This window comes from Myxocyprinus asiaticus, chromosome 8 (assembly GCF_019703515.2).
Source record: "Myxocyprinus asiaticus isolate MX2 ecotype Aquarium Trade chromosome 8, UBuf_Myxa_2, whole genome shotgun sequence".
Taxonomy (NCBI): Eukaryota; Metazoa; Chordata; class Actinopteri; order Cypriniformes; family Catostomidae; genus Myxocyprinus; species Myxocyprinus asiaticus.
In genome coordinates, this window is record NC_059351.1 from 2,340,263 (window position 1) to 2,367,467 (window position 27,205).

The 27,205-nt window shown below is 40.4% G+C and overlaps 2 protein-coding genes and 1 long non-coding RNA gene across 4 annotated transcripts in view; 2 read left to right on the forward strand and 1 right to left on the reverse strand.

Annotated features, from left to right (window-relative positions):
• Positions 1 to 624: 624 nt before the first annotated feature.
• Positions 625 to 5,766, forward strand: LOC127445211 (uncharacterized). Its single transcript, XR_007897949.1, has 3 exons — positions 625 to 703; positions 894 to 1,120; positions 4,631 to 5,766. It is a non-coding gene; the product is annotated as an uncharacterized LOC127445211 (long non-coding RNA).
• A 151-nt stretch (positions 5,767 to 5,917) lies between these two features.
• rps3a (ribosomal protein S3A) lies at positions 5,918 to 12,133 on the reverse strand. The gene is made up of 6 exons (XM_051705075.1): positions 12,008 to 12,133; positions 10,386 to 10,489; positions 9,855 to 10,042; positions 9,334 to 9,542; positions 6,290 to 6,399; positions 5,918 to 6,094 (listed from the first exon to the last, which is right to left on the reverse strand). The coding sequence occupies exons 1-6, from the start codon at positions 12,067 to 12,069 to the stop codon at positions 5,964 to 5,966; spliced, it is 804 nt and encodes a 267-aa protein (XP_051561035.1). The 5' UTR covers positions 12,070 to 12,133; the 3' UTR covers positions 5,918 to 5,963.
• Positions 12,134 to 16,488: 4,355 nt separating this feature from the next.
• Positions 16,489 to 27,205, forward strand: part of lrba (LPS responsive beige-like anchor protein) — a 329,573-nt gene continuing 318,856 nt past the window's right edge. For both annotated transcript variants that reach the window (XM_051704960.1, XM_051704961.1), the window contains exon 1: positions 16,489 to 17,100. In XM_051704960.1, coding sequence (XP_051560920.1) covers positions 16,969 to 17,100 — 132 coding nt within the window. In that variant the 5' untranslated portion in view covers positions 16,489 to 16,968. The remainder of the gene's footprint in view (positions 17,101 to 27,205) is intronic.

The window sequence follows — 27,205 nt, forward strand, 5'->3', positions numbered from 1 at the left end:
TTATTTTGAGCTGATTTTTCCACACCAGATCCCTTGATTCTCTTGCGAGATCTGGCAACACTGCAACTAGATATCACCCACCCTTTGCACAGAGTACTGTCTTTTTAAAAAGAACGCTATTAACCATTCTTTTATTTAATTCTAACCGGTCACTATTTGGAAAGGAGGCTGCAGAACGGCAGAACCAGAACTGATAAATTACAGTTTCTGCTCAAAACGAACTGAAATGAAAAAAATATTTCATTTTTAGTCCCTGGTCATGAATTTAGGTTAAAATATGAGTTTCTACGACTGGTCATTTCTATTTAATTGTTCACATTCAGTAGTTTACACATTTTAAATGGTCTCGCGGTGTGACAAATACATTTTTGAAAGTACAAATACGCCATGTAGTCTCTCAATTAATGTGAGCTCATAATAAATGGATGCATAAAAATGATACAACAATCAGAAGCGCCACCGAATGGAATTGCAAAAATAAACGTTTGTTTTCAAACAGAAAATGAATGTGCAAATGGCTTACTTACAGTTGTCTCTGCATATTAAGCTGGGATAAGAGGAAGTATTTTAACACACAAAGTTAAACACTTCAGCTTTAAATACTAAGCAATCAACCGTTGCCAATCTTGTTCTCCAAGCCTGCCGCACCTGCCCAAGCACCCATCAATGAATGGAAAACCAAACCATCTCCTGAGTCTCTCAGGTAAGTCATCTTCACAGCATTTGATCGTGAAAGCTGTGGGGTTTCCCAGACACAAATTAAAAATTCAATCAGGTTTGGAGTGAATAACAAGCTCCGTGTTGGGTTTTCAGTTTAAATGAGATCTATTACAGTGTTAGACTGGCAAACACAAATACAGGAAAATCTGATCCAGTCCATGTGTTTTGCTTAGAGGCCCAAGGTGTGTAGCAAGCTTTGACTCTGAGGGAGGGCACAGTGATGAGCTCTCATTCTCTGAAGGTGATGTGATCTGGCTCAAAGAGTATGCCGGAGAGCAGTGGGCTCGTGGGGAGGTGAACAGCAATGTTGGCATTTTCCCTCTCCACTTTGTGGAAGTGGTCGAAGACCTTCCTCCAATCCCTGTGCACAAATCTGCTCCGAACAAGACTGCACGGCCTGGTAAAAGCCAAAATCACTACACAAATATAAATCCATAGTTATTCACATTTCATGTTTCACTTTATGTTGAAACATTTAGATACAAATACAGCTCGGGATGGGAGGTGGGACACTCATTTCATATTTACTGACATATTTAGAAACAACTTAGTCTATACTGTTTCAGGAGTCATCATGATCATAGACATGAAACAAGGAAAAATGTTATACAGGCCTAATCAATTATTTAGGACGTCATTTATATGCACTCGGCATTTATGTGCAGTTCTTGTCAGCTATTGTCTTTCATTATACTTCTAGATTGCTAATAATCTACCTACAGTGCATCCGGAAAGTATTCACAGCACTTCACTTTTTCTACATTTTGTTATGTTACAGCCTTATTCCAAAATGAATTAAATTAATTATTTTCCTCAAATTCTACAAACAATACCCCATAATGACAACGTGAAAGAAGTTTGTTTGAAATCTTTGCAAATTTATAAAAAATAAAAAACGAAAAAAATCACATGTACATAAGTATTCACAGCCTTTGCCATGACACTCAAAATTGAGCTCAGGTGCATCCTGTTTCCACTGATCATCCTTGAGATGTTTCTACAACTTGATTGGAGTCCACCTGTGGTAAATTCAGTTGATTGGACATGATTTGGAAAGGCACACACCTGTCTATATAAGGTCCCACAGTTAACAGTGCATGTCAGAGCACAAACCAAGCCATGAAGTCCAAGGAATTGTCTGTAGACCTCCGAGACAGGATTGTATCGAGGCACAGATCTGGGGAAGGGTACAGAAAAATTTCTGCAGCATTGAAGGTCCCAATGAGCACAGTGGCCTCCATCATCCGTAAATGGAAGAAGTTTGGAACCACCAGGACTCTTCCTAGAGCTGGCCACCCGGCCAAACTGAGCGATCGGGGGAGAAGGGCCTTCGTCATGGAGGTGACCAAGAACCCGATGGTCACTCTGACAGAGCTCCAGCATTTCTCTGTGGAGAGAGGAGAACCTTCCAGAAGAACAACCATCTCTGCAGCACTCCAGCAATCAGGCCTGTATGGTAGAGTGGCCAGATGGAAGCCACTCCTCAGTAAAAGGCACGTGATAGCCCACCTGGAGTTTGCCAAAAGGCACCTGAAGGACTCTCAGACCATGAGAAACAAAGATTGAACTCTTTGGCCTGAATGGCAAGTGACATGTCTGGAGGAAACCAGGCACCGCTCATCACCTGGCCAATACCATCCCTACAGTGAAGCATGGTGGTGGTAGCATCATGCTGTGGGGATGTTTTTCAGCGGCAGGAACTGGGAGACTAGTCAGGATCGAGGGAAAGATGAATGCAGCAATGTACAGAGACATCCTTGATGAAAACCTGCTCCAGAGCGCTCTGGACCTCAGACTGGGGCGAAGGTTCATCTTCCAACAGGACAACGACCCCAAGCACACAGCCAAGATAACAAAGGAGTGGCTCCGGGACAACTCTGAGAATGTCCTTGAGTGGCCCAGCCAGAGCCCAGACTTGAACCCGATTGAACATCTCTGGAGAGATCTGAAAATGGCTGTGCACTGATGCTCCCCATCCAACCTGATGGAGCTTGAGAGGTCCTGCAAAGAAGAATGGGAGAAACTGCCCAAAAATAGGTGTGCCAAGCTTGTAGCATCATACTCAAAAAGACTTGAGGCTGTAATTGGTGCCAAAGGTGCTTCAACAAAGTATTGAGCAAAGGCTGTGAATACTTATGTACATGTGGGGTTTTTTTTATAAATTTGCAAAGATTTCAAACAAACTTCTTTCACGTTGTCATTATGGGGTATTGTTTGTAGAATTGAGGAAAATAATGAATTTAATCCATTTTGGAATAAGGCTGTAACATAACAAAATGTGGAAAAAGTGTAGCGCTGTGAATACTTTCCGGATGCACTGTATTTACTACCACTAGTACGTGGCGTGGTCAGCATCAGTGTGTCAATGACTCAATCCAGATTGAGCTCTCCAGCTGCTATTCTTCTCTGTAGCTCCTTTTCAATCCTTTTACTGTCAGCACTGTACAGTTACATTGCATATAAAAGTCAGTGAGCATGACATTCAGGTCTCTGTTCAAATACATTCACACTGTGTATTTGTGTGCAGGCCATTCAAGGGATTAAGTGAATTGATTGAATTCATTATTCCTATTCTAGTTCACCAAAAAAAAAAAAAAATGAAAAGATCTCTCATCATTTGCTCACCCTCATGCCATCCCAGATGTGTATGACTTTCTTTCTTCGGCAGAACACAAATTAAGATTTTTAGAAGAATATCTCAGCTCTGTAGGTCCATACAATGTAAGTGAATGGTGACCAGAACTCTGAAGGTCCAAAAAGCACATAAAGGCAGCATAGAAGTAATTCATAAGTCTCCGGTGGTTAAATCAATGTCGATAACGATAGGTGCAGGTGAGAAACAGATCAGTATTTAAGTCCTTTTTTTACTATAAATTCTCCACCCTGCTCAGGCAATTTCCACTTTAACTTTCACGTCCTTTATGCATATTGCCCCCTACTGGGTAGGGAGAAGAATTTCTAGCAAAAAGTACTTAAATATTGATGTTTTTCACCCACAACTATCATATCACATCTGAAGATGTGGATGAAAACACTGGAGTCGTATGGATTACTTTTATGATGACTTTGTGCTTTTTGGAGTGTCACAATTTTGGCAGCCATTCACTTGCATTGTATGGACCTACAGAGCTGAGATATTCTTCTAAGCAATCTTCGTTTGTGTTCTTAAGAAGAAAGAAAGTCAAACACATCTGGGATGGCATGAGGGTGAGTAAATGATGAGAACATTTTCATTTTTGGGTGAACTATCCCTTTAATGATCTTTGATTTACAACAATTTACAATAAGGTTAAACTGTGTACCTTAAACTTAATGCATAATTTATCAATCTTTGTTATTTTATAAATATGATTTTAATAGTTGTTAGTTCATAATGCATTAACTAATGTAATACCACAGGTCTGTTGAATGCTTGATTCTGATTGGTTGTGGGACGTTCTAAGGTGTGCAATTATTTTCCGGTAAACGCACGGCTATGAAGTAGTTCCATGTCACTTCGCCAAATTATTATTTCAAGAACCGTACAAGCTACCACAGCAAAATAACCATATAAAACAAAGACATTGTCCAAGTAAATCATATAAGAATGACAAACAATGACTATAATATCGTACATTTATTTCAATTTCTGTTCAAATGTGTCTTTGCTCTTCTGCGTCATGGGCGCATTGCCACCTCGGGGTGTGCATTATTTTTCAATAATTCAACAGTCCTTCGTCAGTTATTCCTTACTTAATATATACAACATCTGGGTTTTTATTTTAAGGGTCCCTGGGTTGGCCGAGTGTTTGGGTGGGGGGTCAGGTGTCTGTAAAGTAAAATGATCTTCCGCACCCTACATTCACTTCACATGCATGACTATATCACATGTGTATGATTATAAATCAACGCCAGTCTGATCTGTCTGTAGGCTGCATCTGAGGGTGTGGAGTGAGCTGTGGCACTGTATGACTTCACAGCAGAAACCGAGGATGACCTGCCCTTCCAGAAAGCAGGCAAGATCCTGGTCAAGGCTCACATAGATGATGAATGGTGAAATGGGAGGCTGAATGGCAGAGAAGGCCTTTGTAGAGCTCAAAACAGGTGAGGTTATAAAGTGACTGGTGCCCTCTGGTGGTCTCAGAATGCTGTTGGGACACTTTCAGAAATATTTTATGTAAAGAATTAGCTTTGCATGTTCAGAATGGCATACTACCCGCACTACTCCTGCCATACGTGTCTACGACAATACAGTATGAGTTGTATGCAATTCCAAACTCAGCCAACGTCTTCTTATCCCCCTGTGCAGGTGGGTGGAAGTGACACTAGAACAATTAAGCAGAGGTAAACTCAGAGAAGCGGTGTTTTCTTATTCGAGAGGATCCCCCGAAGTGTCAAATCTCTTTTGCTGACTATTTAGAATTTAATTTGTATATGTCAAATGTACTTATAAATGTAATCTTCCTCATTTTTATTACAACTCATAAATATCTACGTATAAAAAATAAAAGATGCTGTCACATATTCTGTTGGATGACTATTTCAGTGTACATTACACATAATTCATGACCACAGATGTGCACAGCTGTTGAACATGGAAGAGCCCAACATTTAGTTTAACTGTTAAGTATACCTTTAAACCCAACTTGTCCCATTTCACAACCAAACTGGCTAACAAGTCATTATTAATCCATGCTTTCAATGCATTATCGCAGCCTTATAGCTGAATTTGTTTGTCATGTGTATCGACTTGTGACTGGAGTTAATTCAGTGTAAAATGTTATTGGCAGAGCTTTATCATGACAACAGCTTGCTGCAATTTCATCCAGAGGAGCAACTGCCCCTCCCCAAATTTCTCAGATTAGTGGCTGAATGTTACAGAGTTTCTCAGTGCTTGATTCTCAAATCATGTTTGGTCCCCCCACCCCAATCCTTAAGTAGTTACATACTTGATTTCATCTCATAAGTGAGCAATTAAGAGCAAGACCATAGACTCAAAAGACTGACATGTGCATATGTGCAGCCAGTCTTGAATTTCAAAACAATCAGGCTTCAAAGCTTCACTGCAGTCCTATACATTTCACCAACTGTGGCTCCAGTGTCAAAACACAACTAAAACCCTACAAGAGACTGAGAACTGCTCTGAGAGGAGGTATGTGAGCATGAACCAGTAGGTTTGCTTTGCATTTCAAAATGACAGAAAACAGCACACATAAGATTCAAATTTACATGTTTATTGACACCAGCTGTTTGTGTTGGGAGTTTCAGACAGACTCCTGGATGGGGGGCTCATATCCGTCAGCTCTCTCCACCTTGGCCCCAGTGTCGCCCTCTGCAGGTTTAGCAGCAGCAGTGCTTCCTCCACCCTCACCGTGCAGCTCCATCAGCTTACCAACTGTACAACAAAGCAGTTCATACATCACCTCACTATATTTCATTCAGTTCCTCTCTACCGTGTATCCAACACCCACTGTCAGAACAGTTTCATCCCATTAGAGAATCAAAACTCCAAATCGTTTCCTGAATAAATGCCATACGTAAAAATGGAAGTGGGTGTGCTGTATCCCAAACACAAAGTGTTGTCACTTACGCTCAAATTTGGGCTTCTTCAGCATCTTCACCTTCCTGACGTAGACGTCGTGTAGAGGGTAGATCGACTGACAGGCCTTTTCAATGTCCTTGCCTACGCTGTCAGGAATACTGCACAACAACAGGAAGGAGACATTTATTGCACACAGCTGCTTTGAGAAAAATAATGAATTTGCATAATGGCTAAATAACAGGCTGCTAACATACATTTTACAAGTGCAAACTAAGGGCAACCTATCATCTGGAGAGTTACTGCATCACTTCATCTATAACCATGGCAACAGTATTTCAACCCAAGTTACTGAGAACTTATGGAATAAAGTGTCCAAGTGAAAGGTCCACTACATTAAACAAATCAAGCATGTGATATACAAGTTTAAACTCCACAATATTAATAATCCACAAGTATGTTAATAGGAAAGTACAGCCAAACATGAAACGTATCCTTGTCGGGACGTTTAAAACCCAAATGACTTTCTTCAGTGAAGAAATGCATGTTAAGCCCGCTATACACTGTAGGATTTTTGCAGCCCTTTAAGATTGTTACTTGTCAGACTGTACGATACGAATGCATTGATATCGCCATGGCACACTGTGCGACATTATGTCAGACTGTACTCTCAATCGTCCCGATCAGTTCACATTCAGGAGCATTGCGGAATAGAAGTGAAAGGACGAGATCTGCCAGGAGGAGCATTTTTTTTTTCTTTTTTCTGAAAGACATCAGCATTTCCTTTGCTCCAATACCACTCCATCATGAGCATAACATAAAATGAAAGATGGATTTTGTCAAATAGGCCTATAATACAACTGATCACAAATACAAAACATAACAGATGATAAGAATGAACGCGAGTGTGAGAGGTAGCCTAAAGTAATTAGCTACAAGCAAAGATTCACTGTGGAAATAAAAAGACTCGCCTCAATCCGGGTGGCGGAGGAGGAATCTCAGTTGCTGAGACCGTCAATCCGCGCATCTTATCACGTGGCTTGTTGACCGCGTTACCATGGAGACATAGCATGTGTGGAGGCCTCATGCTATCCTCCACAGCATCCACGCACAACGCGCCCCACTGAGAGCGAGAACCACATTATAGCGACCACGAGGAGGTTACCCCATGTGACTCTACCCTCCCTAGCAACCAGGCCAATTGCTGTACTTTGACATACATATAATTGTAATTCCAATGTATCAGTGGTGGTTCTGGCTTACTTGGTGCCCTAGGCGAGATCGGACATACAAAATGTCAAAAATTCATATAGGCTAATAATATAATCGTGCTTGCAAATTCCCTATGGATGATGCACAAAAACGACATAGATTTCTATAATTGCAACCAATAGTATCTGCTGATTTGGATTAAAACGTCCCATAAATACTTAGCAATATAAATATGAAATTGGAGTGGTGTGAATCTTAACATAAGACGTTTACAGACGTTTAAAGTAAATTTATTAAATAGTAATTAAAATGAAGTTGTAAAGAAAATGCTCGATAAATGTAAAGAATAAAAAAACGTGTTAAAAAAATGCAATTTATTTGTTTTTGTTTTGTAAGCTCTGCATTCGTTTAATTCAGGGGATAATGCTTTCATATTGATGAAGTGTTACACTTTTCTCCAAGAATTTTCTGTTTATTTAAAATGTTTATATAATAAAGAAAAAACACTGAAAGAGCTTGAGTTGAGTGATAACTGGGCACAAATGTTGCTACGGTGCAGACGCGGAGCAGGCTTCTTTCCAAGTGAATTGGGGTGCGAGAGAGGAGCGGAATATCTCGTCCGGCCGTTATACGACTGTGATGCTAAATTACTGACACTACCAGAACTTCTGAGGCTAAAGATCATCACAAAGGCTATTAATCAGCCATCTGTGAACATGTCACACTGAACGTTGTAAGACTGTCAATTTGCCCTACGATGACAGAAATCCTTTCGGATTCCCGAATTTTGTCTCAGATGGCAGAATCGTGGTCGAAATCGTACAGCGCACTGGGCTTTAGTCTCAGTCACCATTCACTTTCGTTGCATCTTGTTTTTAAGTAATGAAAGTGAATGACTGAGGCGGTCACTCTGCCCAACATCCACTTTAACACATTTTGTGGAGGAAAATGATACAGGTTTGGAACAACGTTAAAGGGGTAGTTCACCCAAAAATGAAGATTCTCTCATCATTTACTCACCCTCATGATATCCCAGGTGTGTTTGACTTTCTTTCTTCAGCAGAACACATTTGAAGAAAAATAGAAGAATATCTCAGCTCAGTAGGTCCTTAAAATGCAAGTGAATGGAGATTTCTCTTCTGAAGCTCCAAAAATCACAGACAGTCAGCATAAATGTCATCCATATCACTCCAGAGGTTAAATTAATGTCTTCTAAATCAACACGATCACTTATGTTATGAAAAAGGTAAATATTTAAGTACTTTTCCAAATCCAAATCATCCTTCTGGTGAGCAGCGCTGTTTACAAGTGAGAAGGAGGAACGCTGTACAGTATCTTAGTTGTTTTTGGTTTAGATCTGTATTTATCTGTTTCTTTAATCACAATGGTGCATTTGTGTGATTATCCTGGATGTCTCAACCGAGAGGAAAACGTGAGATTACGTTTGTAACATGGCAATGGCCACGCGAAAATGTCACACCAGAGACTGCTTTATATCCACCCTCTCGTGAAGCTTACCGGAGGTGATGATTTAGAGTTAAAAAGTACTTAAATATTGATCTTTTTTCACACCATAAGTGATTTGTGTTGCTTTAGAAGACATTAATTTAACCGCTGGAGTCGTATGGATGACATTTATGCTACTTTTTCTATTTATCTTCAAATATGTTCTGCTGAAGAAAGAAAGTCAAACGCACCTGGGATATCATGAGGGTGAGTAAATAATTAGAGAATTTTCATTTTTGGGTGAACTATCCCTTTACTGGTGAGGCAATTTAAATTTGGGGGGGAAACACCTCTTGAAACAGGTATTTTGTTGGCTCCAACTAAAATAAACGATTTAACAAAATGGCCACGGATGCGGAGATAAACTTCACACGTACAGTTTGTTGACCACCTCCTTGAGATCATTGGTCTGGACCTCGCGGGTCATGATCTCCATCATCTTCTTACGGATCTGACGGACCTGCTGGTGCTGAGCATAGGAGGTCTTTCTGATCTGGTTGGTGCGCTTCTTGGTGAAGCCCACACAGAACAGGCGGAGGAGATAGCCATCAGTGGTCTTCACATCAACGTGAGCCTCAATCATTGTCTAACGGGAAAAAGCAAACACAGACAGTTTTAAACCTGCATGATTAACAACTAAATGTTGCTAAATGTGACACTTACAGAGTTCTGAAATAAGACCCAAAATATGAGATACAGAAAAAGGGAACTTGCTGTAATCTCTCAAGACATACTTCAAACAAGACATTGATGCCCCATTAATGATTCAAGCAACAGCATGGACTACTGAACTGTAAAACTGATAAGTACTGCTGTTAAATGTTTGCAGTATCCAGCTCAGCAGTCTCGCTTTTGTTTGACACCTAATATTCACTACACCATTTGTAACATGCTTCACCTGCCACTTCTTGACCATGGAGCACATCTTGTCACGGGTGAGGTCCATGCCATGGAAGTTGGTGAGGCAGTTCTTGCCCTGCACGTCTTCTGTGATCAGCTTGAACTTGCGGAAGGCCACCTCATCGTTCTGCAGATCAGCCAAGCTGACCTCGAACACACGCCCCTTCAGACCGTCAGAGGCAATTCCTAGATGACAGGAAAATGGTGTTAAATTGGCTGTAGTTGGCACTCTCATGTTGGAAATGTTTTTGTAAGCTTAGGAATGTCAGGTGATCTCATAATAGTAATCACGGGGCTTTTCATCTGGGACCAAAACTATTGTCATCATCTACTCCTACTGTACTTAAAAAAAAAAAAAAAAAAAAAAAGATGACAACTTTGACCACTTGCATTACAACTGTGATTTGACACCGTATCAAACAACTGGAGCATATGGAATTTATCTGTAAAGCAAAATATGCCATTTCCTAAAACAGCCATGTTACAAATCGGTTTGGAAACACAAACGAGGGACATGAAAAACACCCACTGGTTCCCTGAGTTCGGGTGACCAAGGTCTTGCCCAAGTTGCGGATGTTGAACATGGCTGGTGCCTTGACATCATACCAGTCCTTCTTGGAGAATGGATCAACACTGCATGAGAAAACAGACACATAAAGATGTTTCTGAGAGACAATATATGCATGCTCAAAAGTAAATGTTGCAATGTCTACTATATTCATGCTGCTTTAACTCACCTTTCTGGCTAAGTGGTTTCTGAAGTATAAAAATCCACCACATTGTAATTCATAAAACAGTTCAACTAATATACGCTAATGCATTTAAATGCTATTATGATGTGGGGGAAACCTAGCTAGCTCTACTAGTGACCTTTCATGCTAGAGTCAGGAAACTGTTGTTTTTTCTTTCCTGAAAATGACTATTTTAACCCGTGTGTGTCAATAAAAAAAAAAAAAAGAGTTACTCAGAAGGTCCTTAGATGACAAAAATGTCCACGTCAAAAGAACTGCCATAATAATATTATAATTATATAGTTATTTTTTTAACCAACATCAGTCCTGATCATAACTATTAAATATTCATTAATTTTCAAGATTTTAACCCTTTAAATACCAGTTTATATAATGCCACTGTTGTTTTCTATGAAAAAAAATAAAAAATGAATACATTTCCATATACTAAATGCTATGGGGATTTTTTTTATTATTATTATCATCACAGTCTGGGATATGTCAATGATTTGCAACAACACTTATTTTGATGCATTATTATTTTTTGTGCAATGTCAGATTTAAAATACAAACAAACATAAAGGTCCTTAGAGGACAAAAATATCTGTGTCAAAAAACTGCCATAAGAAGTATTATATTAATATTATTTTCCACTTTCACTGACTTTAGTCCTGAACATAACTACCAAATATTCATTCATTTTTAGGATTTTAACTCTTTAAATGCTAGTTTGTTTATATAATGACACTGTTTTTTACACACATCCATACCAACACACACCCACAATTTTAGCTGCATCATTTATTCAATTGGCCTGCAGTGCTCTATAATACAGCAAACAGAAAATAGGGGAAAAGCTTGTATATGCTCCATAGGCTAAACATGATAATAATGGCGCCATCTGGTGGAAAATATTACAAATGTAAGTTTTGAAGACAGGGCTCCAGAATGAAAGCATAATATCATAGAATTCATGATTTTATGATTTAATGGCACTGGGATCAAATATTGCAGTTTTAATGGTTTCAATGGGGAAATTTTTGTCCTGAGGGTCCTGAGTGTAACTATTTTGTGTACACAGTGCATTATAGGAACTGAGGTTGAAATATCATAATTCCCCCCAAAAATGCACACATTTGGCTAAATGTATGCCGCTGAGGTTAACACAGCCAAAATGATCGAAAAAAAAAAAAAAAGGTCGCACAATAGTTAAGCAACTAATAAATCCGAAATACTTCTTAACTTAAGTTATCAGCGCAAATACACAGCACAGACCATCAGTGTGCCATTTATATAGCAGAGTAGCTAAATACAATCCTCTTAATATCCATCACATCCTACATCCACACAAACAACGTTTCCTCCAGAACAGATTATAACAGCGTAACGACACAGTCGAGGGGTGAATTTAGCAACTTACATCTTCTTTTTGGCACCTTTTTTGCCACCTTTTGTCAGCCTCTTATTCTTGCCGACTGCCATGTTGAACACAGGGAGTGAAAGAGAAAGAAATGAGGAAATACCGCGAGAGTTACAGCGAGCCCGAGAACAGGAATGTCTCGCGAGAATTCATTTCACAGCTCGCGCTGAAAAGCTCAAGCGCGCCTTCTAGTGCTTACATTGATTATATACAAAGGCTCTCTAGCAAGTCAGTCCACTGTCGGTCATCTCTGGAACGCTCTCGGGAGGATATTTCCAGTCATGAAGGTGCAGATCCTATCTACTTGAATGGGGAAAGATTAAAATCTCAAAGACGGTTGGTCAAGATTACGATCAAAGAACATATTTCACATCAGCAATAAAATCCGATAATACTGGCATCATAAATTGTGATTCTTTACCTCATATTCCGCAATTTTCCAGGCTTGTATAGTGAATACGCATGCGCGTTCTCGAGTTGATTGACAGGTAATGTCTGTATCTAAAAGGTTATTGGCTCTTTTAGCTATAAGGCGGGACTTCCTTTTTTTTACATCCGTTGACCGTTGGGCGTTCCAATTTCTCCCATTCATTTTAATAGAAGTGGCCCTTCTCTGCTAAATAGTCTCTGTTTTATCGCAATGCTTTTATAAAAGCTACGCTTATCTTCCTGAGCAGTCACACTTCGTACAGCTAAGCAAACACTATCGAGATTTTTCTCTTGAATGATTCTTCATCTGCAAAATGGAGAGAAGAAGGAAAAATGATGTGCCAAAAAAGCACACTGAATCTGTTTGTGTTACTGCGTGAAGATGCTCATGCAGTCCAAGAAATGAATTTTCCATGGTGCCTGACGTCATCTGAATACATTACAACTGTAGTATAATTCCATAATGAACAGTCACTCATATTATTTCCTGTACTATAATATGTATTGTATTCGTTTACACCAATAACATGTATTGATAGCTAATTACATGTAAGGTTCTGTTTTAATTAATAGGTAAATCAACGTTGCTACAAATGCTGTACTTTTCAATAACAACAAAACAAAAATTATTATTATTTTTTTTTTATTACATTTTTTTAGAGGGATACTTAACCCAAAAATTAAAATGCTGTCATCATTTGCTCACCCTCATGTTGTTCCAAAGCTGCATGGCTTTCTTTCTTTCATTGAACACAAAGGAGATGTTAGGCTTATTGTAATAAGCCATAGGGAGAACCGGAACTTTTCCCGGTGGGCCAGCTGTGAAACTGGGCCGAACAGGCAGCGATAAGCTGAAACGGGCTGCTGCGCTATGCCGAAGGGGGCCGCGGTCTCTCTTCCCAGTCCGCCCCTGATTCCGTGTTCAAAACAAGTTAAGCTCAATCGACAGCATTTGTGGCACAATGTTGAAGACCATAAAAATTATTTTCAACTTGTCCCTCTTTCTCTTTAAAAACCGCAAAAATCTGGGTTACTGTGAGGCACCTACAATGCGCATTTTTGCGTACAATTGCACTTATAAAAGTGAAGGGGTCAATCTGTTAACGTTAAAATGCTCACCGTTTCCAAAGGATATTCACAAGACATATATGCATGTTATCAGGATTTTAGTGTGATAAAAAGGTCTACTAACCTTTTTTCTGTGTGAAGTTATATCTAATTGTTCAGCTGTTGCCATGACAATGTAGTGCTGTAATCCTAAAATGCTAAAATGACCATAAAAGCAAAAATTTTAACAACTTTACAGCTTAAACAATACACAACTTCTTTTGATAGAAGAATTCCCCATTCACTTTCATTGTAAGTGCCTCACCGTAACCTGGATTTTTCCTTGGATTGGATTTTATTTATTTATTTTTTAAGAAAAGGAGGGACGGGTCAGAATAATTTTTTGTGGTAATCAACATTATGCCACCAATTCTCTTGATTGAGCTTAACTAATAATTAATAATAATTTTCTTTATTTATCAGACATTATACATTTGCACATATACAGTGAAATTCTTCTTTTTCACATATCCCAGCAAGGCTGGGGTCAGAGTACAGGGTCAGCCATGCTACAGCACCCCTTGAGCAGATAGGGTCAAGGGCCCTGCTCAAGGGCCCAACAGTGGCATCTTGGTGGTGCTGGGGCTTGAACCCCTGACCTTCTGATCAGTAACCCAGAGCCTTAACTGCTGAGCCACCACTGCCCCTAGTTTTTGCACATCCCAGCCAAGCTGGGGTCAGAGCGCAGGGTCAGCCATGATACAGCACCCCTGGAGCAGATGGGGTCAAGGGCCTTGCTCAAGGGCCCAATGGTGGCATCGTGGCAGTGTTGGGGCTTGAACCCCTGACCATCTAGTCATTAACCCAGAGCCTTAACCACCAAGCCACCACTGCCCCTGAACTTGTATTGAACCCGGAATATTCCTTTAAAGACACCATTCACTTTCATTGTATGGAGAAAGATGGAAGATGAGAAAATCTCAGGGAGAAATAAAGTCATATTATTGGAACAAGATTGTGATTTGGGTCAGAAATAATTCGGGCTCGTGGCAAAAATGCCACCGAAAGTGACATAAATGCCCCCATAATTACACAACAATACAAAAAAAGACAAAAAACATATATATATATATATATATATATATATATATATATATATATATATATATATATATATATATATATATATATATATATATACACGTACATTTTATGTCATATATTTATTTCTAAAAACAGTACTGCAGAGTAGCTGAATACCATTATTATTTCCAACTTTATTATTCACACTATTCGTCTTCTGAAACCTTCCGATAACCAAATCTCAATAGGAAGTTAAAGACAAATTGTTCCTTGTTAATACAGAGCCTGTGCCTATAATTCTGCACCCCTAAGGGACTACATAGAGTAAACAAAGTCAATGTGCTGCTGACTCCTTGGCAATGACTCAGAGGGGCCATGGAATCATACTGTGGATATAATGAGAAAGAGAACACGTTAATTTTTTAAGATAGCGAAGTTAAGAAATACCTAAATACTAATTTTTTTATAAGACCTCAGTGTAATGGTCTGTCTGTGTATGGTAAATAAAGTTAACATACTTATCATTCAATAAATTCATGAAGCAATATAACGATATGTTGATGATGTGCTTGAATTAATCTCCCTATACATAATATTTCACAGTTGTTTATCATACCTCTGAGTTCATATTTAGATACTGTGGGTGAAACAAGGATCCCACTTATTATGCTTGCGTGGCAAAGAAAGACTGCAAGGGGCAACCTGCATCTCTGTCATAACTGCTTAATATTTGCATCTCTGCAAAGCTGCAGGTTCTCTGTTTGTCCAGCATGATTATCTCACTTTTGTCATGTTCTTCCTCTTCTTTCCCTTTAGTCAATCTGTCAATGCTTAATTCAGGATGCACAATCTTTAACCCTTGTGCAACCTTTGGGACACTTTTTTTTTTTCGATCATTTTGGCTGTGTTAATGCCAACGGCATACATTTTGCCAAAGGTGTGTATTTTGGGGGGAATTTTGATATTTCAACCTCAGTTCCTATAATACATCTATAATACACTGTGTACACAAAATAGTTACACTCAGGACCTTCAGGACAAAAATGTCCCCATTGAAACCCATTAAAACTGCAATATTTGATCCCAGTGCCATTAAAGCATAAAATCATGAATTCTATGATATTATGCTTTCATTCCAGAGCCCTGGCTTCAAAATGTAAAGTTTTAATACATTCCACAAGATGGCGCCATTTTGCTCATGTTTCGCCTATGGAGCAAGTACATGCTTTTTCTCTATTTTCTGTTTGCTGTATTATAGAGCACTGCAGGCCAATTGAATAAATGTTGCAGCTAAAATTGTGTGTGTGTGTTGGTATGGATGTCAGAGTGCGTTTTGTATGTGTGTATTGAGAAATTTGTGTGTGTGTGTGTTTGTAAAAAAACAACAACAGTGGCATTATGTAAACAAACTGGCATTTAAAGGGTTAAAATCCTGAAAATGAATGAATATTTGGTAGTTATAATCAGGACTGATGTTGGCTAAAAAAATTAACTCACTGAAAGTGGAAAATAATATTAATATATAATATTATTATGACAGTTTTTTGACACAGACATTTTTGTCCTCTAAGGACCTCTGAGTAACTTTTTTAAATTGATGCACAAGGGTCAAATGTATTTGTTTCCCACTCTTTTTACATGTCAGCTGGTAAGAAAACAAAATGATCTAGGTTGTTTGATTCATACATAATCCACATTCATAATGACATATTTATTATTTAATAAAATCTACAAACCACCTTTCTAATTCATTATGGCCTGCAAATGTCTCCGTGATATTCGAAAACCACCCATGACATGAGAGATGTCAGTATTAAGTGTCATTCTATCCTCATGGGCTCTTACTACCTGTGACACACCTGAGCCCCCACATTCTCTTCTTTGTCCGCGCACTGCGCATGCGTCACTCTCTCTCACGCAGCTCCACTGTCATGGCGGAGACGGAGCGGAGCAGGAGCTGATTCAGGAAGAGATGGTGCTGTAAAGTGGGTTACCGTACAAACTTCACTCCAACAGTTACCACCGGGACCAAGAGGACTATCTTCTCTTTGGAGGCACCCCTGAGGACCGATGTCGGACTTGCCTTGCCTTGCCCTGCCTTATATTTTGTAGTTTTTGTGCGTCTTGCTCTTGTCGGTGCGTCTACCTGCGCGGAATCTCTTTCAGCACCGCAGTTTCCTGTTTGACAAACACTCACAAAACCTTAAATTACATTATTGACAGCGCGAGAAACTAACAGATAAACTTGCTTTGAATGGAGACAAGGACCTGTTCTGCACAGCTGTCAACTTAACTCGAGGAGAGCGTTATTTCCAGTATATTTTCCCATAGGTTCAACTCGGATTGAACGGCGGTAGGGTTTAACAGGTGTCCCACCTGTTACCCTCTCACCTGACGGAGTCATGGCGAACGCAGGTGATAGCACCGTCGGGATCCCTATTAGAGGAATCCGTATGAAGTTCGCGGTGCTAGCAGGACTGCTAGATGCTGGAGAAGTCTCCAATCGGGATGTCGTGGAGACGATCTTCAATCTGGTAAGATGATTAGAGCCTTTAAATAGATATATAACGACACTGGCTAGACAAAGACAATACTGTCCCAAATGGATGTTTATGCTTTTAAGTTACAGTTATACAGCAATATGCTGCCTCTTCAAACCTCTATTTACATTTACATGTAGTCATTTCAGAGATGATTTCATCCAGTACATAGATCGCTCTTCCTAACTAGGATTCGAACCTACAATCATTAGGTTGCCAGTTTAAATCATTAATCATTAGGCCACACCATGTTACACGATTTAGGCAGCATTACTGTCATTTAAAAGCCTCTTCACACTAATAAGAGTGTAACCGGTCCTGCTTGACCCTCTCCGAGCGGGATTCGAACCGGGGTCTTCGGCATGGGAGGCGGGCAAGCTAACGAGAAGGCTAAAGGCGACAGCCTCTAGCGTCATTAATCATTGGGTCACACCACATTACACAATTTAGGTTGCATAATTGTAATTTAAAAGCTTTTTTACATTTAATAGGTCACTCCAATATAGTGGTATGGCGTAATGATTAAAAAATCTGGGCTGGCCACTTGGTGGTTGGTTTGAATCCCTGTCCCCGTCCCCATTGTGCCCTTGATCAAGAAGACACTTAACCACAGCTTGCCTCACAACAAGGACAGAGTTTCTATTATACTCCTGTAATGGTAGCCAGCTGGTAGATAGCTGTGTAATGTGTAAACCTCACTCCCCTGGCCTCAAGAGGCGCACTAGCGACTTGACGCCTTCTTGTTAGTGTGCCCGCCTCCCACGTCAGAGACTCCGGTTCGAATCCTGCTTGGAGTGGCTCGAGCAGGGCCGGTTACAGTGGTGCCGTGACCCAGATGGGAGTGAGGTTTAGGAGGGTGAATGTAACAGTAGCCAGCTGATAGGGAGCTGTGTAGTGTGTAAACCTCACTCCCCTGGCCTCAAGAGGCGCACTAGCGACTTGACGCCTTCTCGTTAGTGTGCCCGCCTCCCATGTCAGAGACCCCGGTTCGAATCCCGCTCTGAGCGGGTCAAGCAGGGCTGGTTACAGTGGTGCCGTGACCCAGATGGGAGTGAGGTTTAGGAGGGTGAGTGTAACAGTAGCCAGCTGATAGGGAGCTGTGTAGTGTGTAAACCTCACTCCCCTCGACTTGATGCCTTCTCATTAGTGTGCCCGCCTCCCATGTCAGAGACCCCGGTTCGAATCCCGCTCGGAGCATGTCAAGCTGGACCGTTTACACTCCTATTAGTGTGATTAGTTTTAAATTACAGTAATGCTGCCTAAATCGTGTAATGTGGTGTGGTCTAATGATTAACGACTTAGACTGGCAACCTAATGATTGTAGGTTAGAATCCTAGTTAGGAAGAGCGATCTGTGTACTGGATGAAAGCATTTATGAAATTACTGTGTAAATAGAGATTTTAGGATGCAGGATATTGGTTTAAGTGATTCATAAACCTTTAAACTACCCTTGTTATATTAAGGACTGCAAGAAAACCCATTATTTATTCTCAAAGCAAATTTGTAGAAGTAGTTGCGAAACTTATCAGTTCATACAGTGTGTTGAAAAAGGTATTTATTAATCACGTCTGTGTTTTGTTGCATTGATAACAGATGTGTTTCTGGGTATGTGGTGGTGGGTTTAAAGATTATGGAACCTGTTTATATACAACACTGGTATTTTAGATTGTCCTTGCTACTCCTGACGTTGCAGACAGTCCTTATCTTAAGCTATTATCCATTAATCCATTATGAAGGATTACTGGGTGTGAGGAACCAGGGCTGATATTTTAACAGTGACCTAATGTTCACCCTCCTGTGGAAATTATGTCAGTGCTCTGTCCGCTTTTGCATCTGCAAAATGTTTCTCACAGTGGATGAAGGCTATATAAATGGCTGTAAATGAATGCAGACCAGACTTGGTGTCTCACGTAGGTCTCACTAGTTTAACTTTGGCAGTCAAAGTTCACAGCTCACTCCAGCAGAGCTCCATGATGTAATAACAGCTCTTTTCAGTTGAGCAGCCACAGACACGAGGAAGTTAGTTAGTACTTGAAATTACTCACTTGTTTTAAATTCTCCTCCCACCTTCACAAGTGAGCTGAAAGTCCCGCTTATACATTGCTGAGTTTCAAATGTGAGTTGGGACCTGTATATGATCCACATTGTAGCTGAACCTGATTGGGAGAGATCTTGTCTTTCTGGTGACGCATGTGTTATGAAATGACATTGCAGAATGAATGAATGAGTGCAATAAGGAAGTAAGAGGCGTGCTGCAAATGTGCTCCTTGCTTTGTTACTGAGGCAACACAACTGAGAGTACGAGGGGTAGAAGTGACACCTGCAATTGTAGGTTACATTAGATACAGCTTACACACCCTGACATGCAAAGTCTAGGGCACAGAAAGTTATTTTGCTCTAACCTTGCTTTAAAAATCAAGGCTTTATCAGGGCTCAACAATAAGCCCGGGGTCAGAGTGTAAGAGTTATGGGCCACTTACTTTCCTATTGGGCCTTTGCTGCGTTGCCAAAAAATGTTACATTTGTAGGTCTTATAAATCTATTTTTATGCCTTGATGTACTGAACATTATTGTGGCTCATTTAAACTTATCAATAAGATATTGTTATCTTTAGTTGGCGCACGTAGACAATGTTTTGTTGAAAATGTGAATATTGTCTATGAGTATGGTTGTGTTGTTTTCAACATGATCACACAGGAAGTCGGCAATCTCAGCATGTTGTTTCAGAGAGTTTCGGTACCCTAGGATCGGACAAATTATGCCATCTTACTGACAAGCACCATTCCGCTATCAGACTTTTTTGCATCTGCAGGGCTCAACGCTAAGGATTTTGTCTAATGGCCCGGTCGGGCCAATGCTTCAGATCTTTACTTGCCCTGCCAACGTTTTCACTGGCCCCGACACAAAAATGACAAATAGCTGTTTTTACCATCATGGCTTTAAAAGATGTGTCCGAATATATATATTATGTTTTTAAGACAATGTCCCCCAAAATTGAATCACATTTATAATTTGCAAGATATGATTTATGCCTTATGTAATCCCATATAAGCGCTTTACAGATATAAATTCATAAATGCATCATATTAACCTCAGCCGTCCTGCCATTTACACATGAGTTTTTAAGTGAAGATTTCTGTGGAGCAGATGATGGGTTTTCGGTCACCCATTTAGTCATGCTCTCATGCACCTTTTGGCCATATGTAGTGTTTTCACAGGCAGGATCAAAGATTTTGTCACTGAGTTACAGATTTTATTATTGGCTTAATGTAATAAACATATGAATCCCTGAGAGAGGAGACTTGCTACTAAATCGGCTGTGACGTGTAATGTCCAGTAGGTGGATATTAGGCTTAATCTATGAATTAAGAATGTGTGTATAACATGAAATCAGACAACCCAAACAAGACCAACACTGACTGATACACAAAGCTCAAAAAACAAAAATACCTGTACAGTCCAGAAATGAGACATGTAACAGGTGTGTTATGAGGATGATATGAAGTAGACTGTTTTAAATAGTCATCTTCACCCTGCAGCTGAACAGCTCTGATAATAATAATAGCAATAGTGATTTTGCTTCTTTTCATATCAAACTTTTCATGTTCTTATTGCTCTAAGTCCTCGTGGTGGCGTAGTGACTCGCCTCAATCTGGGTGGCGAAGGACGAATCTCAGTTGCCTCCGCGTTTGAGACCGTAAATCCGCGAAATTTATCACGTGGCTTGTTGAGTGAGTTACCGCGGAGACCTAGTGCATGTGGAGGCTTCACACTGTTCTCTGCGGCATTCACGCACAACTCACCACGCGCCCCACCGAGAGCGAGAACCACAATATAGCGACCACGAGGAGGTTACCCCATGTGACTCTACCCTCCTTAGCAACCGGGCCAATTGGTTGCTTAGGAAGCCTGACTGGAGTCAGTCAGCACGCCCTGGATTCAAACTCACGACTCCAGGTGTGGTAGTCAGCATCTTTACTTGCTGAGCAACCCAGGCCCCCTCAAATTAATGTTTAAATTTTGAAACATTACCTTATTAAATGGATAGTTGCATTTTGGATACTGAGCAGCTTGTGATTTCCAGCCACATGTATAACTGGGGTTTAACAAAGTTTATTGCGTTTCATTCGGCACTTCATCTCTATAGGCGAATTAATGAGAGAAAATGCACTTTTTTTCCTGAGGAATAAAACTAGTGCTCTGTGCCTTTACGAGAGCACATGCACTTTAGTCTACACTGCATGGAGAGGGGTGATGCTGAGACAGATGCACGGAGAGACATGGATTTTCAGTCTTATAGAATGAAACGGTTGAATTCTTGTGTTCCAATGTGTGGATTACTGCTTTTCACCAACATGTAAAAACGTAGGGGTTTTGCGCACTGTGAACACTGAATGTACGGGGATACTTAAAATGTTGCGCAAAATGTGCAATTCCTCTACGAAATTCATTGAGTGGATTTTTCCTCATGTTATTTTCTACACATTGGTAATAGCTGCTGCTAAGACACTTGGAAAAGAGCGAGGACATTTCTAGGAGAGCATGCTCGGTGTCTGTACGGTTTTGTGCATGCACGTGACTCTGTCTCACCATGTCCAGTATATTATGCGCTCACGCATCTTTGTGAGCTAAATATAATCATGCTCGCTCGTCGGTTAGAGACTCAGTTCACTCTGTGTAATTTTTGTGCTCTCTGGCTTGTTGTCTGCTTGCACTAATGTTATAAATGCATCACTGGCCGATCGGGCAAGTGACCGTGCTAGCAACTGGCCCGAATCTCTCTCACACCGGCCCCGTGCCATTGGGCAGCCCTTATTGTCAAACCCTAATCTGCTCCACCGTGTTTTCCTTCCCTTTTGGCGCGACCAGAAGCATGTTGCGTCAGCAGAGTGGGAGACCTGGATTCGGACCTCACGTTAAAACCAGGAAGTAATCAAGTTTGCATAATCAGTGATGATTTGGAGGTTGCATTTTTCACTTTAACATTACATTTTTACTCCGCTGATGGTTATATTTTTGGGGGGTACAGTTTATAAAATATGCATTTCTATTCGCTGTATTACAGCCTGTACAGCTGTAAACAACTAGCTTCACAACTTGCTTTTGGCACTCCTCCGTGGAGGACTACACCCAGAAAATGGAGCTCACATGTGCCCATACGCCCAACAACACCTAGCGCTTTGGTCACTGGGAGCAGTGTTTCTAATTTTGGGAAGCACAGTCCAATTATCGCTATAGAGAAGTCAACCTACTGTTTCCGATTTCAGTGTGACATCAGTCTGTTGTCTTTGGAGGCATAAGTAAAAATGGGTTGAAAATACAAATCAGTCAGTAATGTTTTGCCTTGTATGCTATTGTTTTTCAGCAAATCTATTTTTTAGTAAAGTAAATGTAACATTTAATGAAAAATATAAATATTCTTCCTGGCACATATACATGCAAAAATAAATAGCAAAAAATGAAATGTTGAAATTTTTGTGGTGGGCCGGTGAAAATATTGGAAGAGCCAGCAGGAAAAATCCTTATCGTTGGGCCTTGTTTATCATTTAATGTAAATCTCTTAACCCAGCCAACGACTCCATAACCTGTTAAACCTGATGTTAGTTCCTCTGCCAGATCAAACAAAACTAGGGTCTTCAATTCATCTGTGGAACTGAGTTCTCAACCTCTACATTGTGAACTGGAGCATGAAAAGCAAATTGGTTTGCCAGTTTTGTTTAATTTTCTGTATAAGATGCCCAGCTTTAGATTTGATAGATCCACCATTACGTCAAAGACTAGTGCAATCATTTAGTGTTGAGAAGAATTTGAAGGGGCTAAGAGGGTTTTTTGGCAAGAGGAGGATCAGGGAAGGACAGCATGTGAAAAGTATTGAGTGCTGATTGACTAAATCTTTAATAAGTGACTTCTTCCCACATCTTGCTTTAGGAAAGTAGGATGAAGAATGTATGTCTGCAGCATGACTGAGTTGTGCATGTAGATTAATAGCATTGTGGTCATTTTCAATCCTGTAATCCAACGTCACTAGTTTTTTGTGAACGCTGATAGTTTGCATTTGAGCTAATCTTTCTACTAGTGTCTCTGTTTCTGTCCTCAGCCACTTGTTAATCTTTTTTACAGTAACATGCTTTTTCTGCAATTCATTTGCAGTTGTTTCGCTCTCATGCTCTCAGCCTATGGTCAGAGATCACTGCCTGAATAATCACCTTCAACAGAAAAAGTACAAAGCAAATAGAGCAGCTCTTTTGTTTAGACAATATGTCATTTGTAAGTCCGCACAAGGTTTGTTAAGCATGGATGTCTCCTGGCCTCATTAAAACCCACTTATTCTAGAGCTTTGTTCAAACACACTCTAGAAGCTCATTGAAACAGCATTATCATTCTACTGTTCTGCCTGCGACGGTCTCTGTATCTCAGGACACTGGGGATGGTTTAGTAGTACGACACCTGCGCTTAGCCCAAGGTGAGTGCTCAACAAACAAGCACGTGACCTGTATTTGTTACCATGGAAACCGTGAGAGCAGGTGACCGCCCTGCTCTCACCTGTTCGTACAGGTCTGTGCTTGTGGTAAGTGATTCCTAATGCAGGCAAAGTTTTTCCTGCACTGCTTGTGGTATCTAAAACAATAGCAGGATATTTTTAGCACTGCTGTTGTGGTTTAAAGGGGGTACTAGTGTGTGAATTGGCCTTCAATCGAAGATGTCTTAAAACGGTAGTAAGCATGATGCTAAGTGGTGCAGTTTGCTCTCTTGTAATGGATTGGATAGATTCATTTGACTATTGCACCCTCTGTGTCTCGTTTGTTTGCTCTAAGATCAACAAACCCCTTTCTGTTTTCTAATGAATATTTGATCACTCCTCCCAGGATTTGGTTACCTCAGCAGATAGACACAGAATCTTGTAACTGAAACCACCTTCATCTCAATGTCGGGTGCTGGGAGGAGCAGTTTACATTTTTTTCTAATGGAACTCGGATTGATGGAGCTGGCCTCAGATCAGTGCAGATCTGATATTCAGGCTCTCTTAAAGAGAGTCTATGTAAGGCTGCTATGTTGTTGTTTTGATGCTGTGCAACAGATGGAGGGAATCTTACCTCTTTGATTCCTGCTCTTCTCCGTTTCATCCTTGTATGTGAGTATCATGGATGGAGAGGTTCTTACTTTGAGGCATGTGTCAGTGTAATGAAATGAGGTGCTGCAAGGTGGGGTGTCTATGCCAGCTGTAAATGCTGTAAAATCAGATCTGTCCCATCATTTGCAACACACACACTCATGTATACCCTTCTGAGACCCGAGCGTCAGTACAGTGTCCTGAACTGAGATCAGTCGGTTTATAAGTGAAATTAAATTACGCATAGCGTATATCAAAGACAAAACACACAGTCCATGCAGGACGGAGGGTCGCAGGAGGATACTCCTGTTTCCCTCAGCACACACTCCTGGAACAAAGAAGAAGATAAAGTCCTTTCTCAGAGATTAAAAACGGTCTCACTCTCTCTCTGTGCTATTAACTCTCTGTTATTAAAATATGTTTCAGCTTTCACTTCTCTGGCTTTGCCCGGCCATAAAACCTATCCACACAGAGCTTTGCGAACTAATAATATTTCATGTTTCTGCTGTATGTTAAAAGCTCTCATCTAATACATGTGGTAGGGTGCATCTGGTAGCATTATTCCCACAAATGTCACAGAGTGATGCAGAAAGGACACATGGGTAATGCCTGGATTTATAAGTCCTGGCACAGAGTGTAATTATGCAGTTTTAAAGAGGCCCTATTATGCTTTTTGGGATTTAACCTTTTCTTTTTTGTGTAATATAGCTGTTTGTGCATGTAAAAGTCTGCAAAGTTACAAAGCACAAAGTCTACGCCAAGGGGAGTTCCACTCTCCAACAGAAAACACTGCTCCTGAACTGTCTGAAACGCCTGGTTTGCAGTCCAGCCATTACTTCCGTGACATAGCTACGTCACTATGTAACACATCTGCATAATGCCCGCCTCAGGAATGCGCTGCTCAGGAAACCTCGAGAGCTGAAACTCGGTTATGGTAAGGGGCGTTTCATTTCCGACACGCTCTAAGCGGTTGACCAATCACAACAGACTGGGCCAGCTGACCAATCAGAGCAGACTGGGCTTTTCGGAAAGGGAGGCTTTAAAGAGACAGGAGCTAAAACAGAGTTGTGAGAGGTTCGATGGTTGGGAAAGGAGGAAATGGGAAACTTGGGATTTCAACTCAAAGGTAGGACTTTAAACAAACTAAGAATGGCTTTTCAGCACAATACTCAGTAGGTCACACAACACAGTCTTTTTATGTCTGATAGCTCTCTCCATCATCTCTGGCGTGGTCCCTTTTTATCGCTCTCCCCAGTGCTTACTGCAATCAGAAACAGGTGTAACCCCGTAATTACACCGGGCACTTCTGCAGCATGTTCCGGCTCCGACGTGGCCGCCGGAGCTGATCGTGGCCACTCTAGTCAATGCTTGTGATTCCACCAGTCGCGCTGCGGTGCGATTCAGAAGCGTCCCAGAACTGGCTCTCCGCTCTGCTTCGCTAAAGATAGGGTTCTTGTGTATTTTTGACGGACGCAGCGTCCAAGCCACACAGTTCAAATGCAAAATTAAAGTCAGAACATTCGGTCAATTTATTCATGTCATTCATAACTGGACTTTTAAGTGTATTAACTTTGTCTGTAGGCTACAGCACAACAAAGTAGGATATAACAACAATAAACACAACAATAAACACAATTAAACCGGACAAAAAATAACCATTTAGCCAACTAACCCATGGTAGAACCCCAAAAATTAAGGAAAAAATACAAAATCAAAAGGAAGTCAACGTCGGACAGGCAGAGTAGTTTATTGTTGTTTGTTGATCTTGTGATCTCGCCAATACAGCTGCCTCGCAGCGCTCCACTTCTGAAATGCACCCGGTGGGGTTTGACGCCGCGTGGAGGATGGAACAAAACCTCGTCGGAGCCGGAACATGCCGCAGAAGCGCCCGGTGTAATCCAGGCTTTAGACATTATAGCGCTTGGGTGTGTGCACCCTTACCGCTTTCTCTTTCTTCGGACGAACGCTCGACCACGTCATTTAAAGGTATTTTTCAAAAAAGTAACCTGGTTAAAAAAAATCAGTTTTTTTTTTCATTATAGAAAACAAAGTTGTGTAACAGAAATGCACAAAAAAAGTGCAACATACAAAGTTGTCAACAGCGTAAAAGTAAAATAAATTAAAATCTAATTTATTTAAAATAACACTGATGTTCAGAAAGTCTACAAAATACCTCAAAGCCAATGTAGGTATTATTTTTATCTAAATCAAGTCCATCTAGAAGTTATATAGAAATAGTCATGTTTATCTAGAAAGTATTTTAGTATATCAATCAATTTGTGTGTATAAACACCTGCAGATAGAGTCCAGATATCAGAAAAATGTCAGTGTAGTTGAAAACGCGAGAAGCAAAAAGCTTAGTTTAAAATAATAACGTCAGTCAGTGCTGTGAGCACGTGGCGCCCTCTAACGGTACACGCTGAGCAGAGCAGCAAAATGAAATAATATCGTTGTTTGTAAAAATGATCGCTTCGCTTCGTAAATGTTGGCTGTAAATGCACTACATTTGAAACGCGTCAGAACAAAGAAATAATTAGCAATCTATCTGAATCATCATGATAAAAGGAGATGTTTCTCCCATTTATAGTCTATCCATTATATGATTTGATATGAAGCACCCATAACTGTCACATATGATGTAACACTATTATAAACACATACATTTCTGTTGACATCTCAGAACATGTAGCTTAGTGCTTCATGACTTACACAACTTACGCAGAACATAGTTATTGTTTGATTAAGCCGGTGTAAACATGCATGATGGACAAAGTCTGCTTACAATCCCACTGTACAATCGTACTGGAAATATTACCAGCTTTTATATCTGTCTCCGTGTGGTTAACCTATGTTATGTTGGAGCACGCAGCCGCACATACTGTATTTCCACACATGTTCGAAATATTTGCGGCTGCGCATAATCGAAAAAATCACCCAGCTCTAGTGTCTGTGACTTTTTGTACTAGAAGGAACTGAGCTGAACTTACT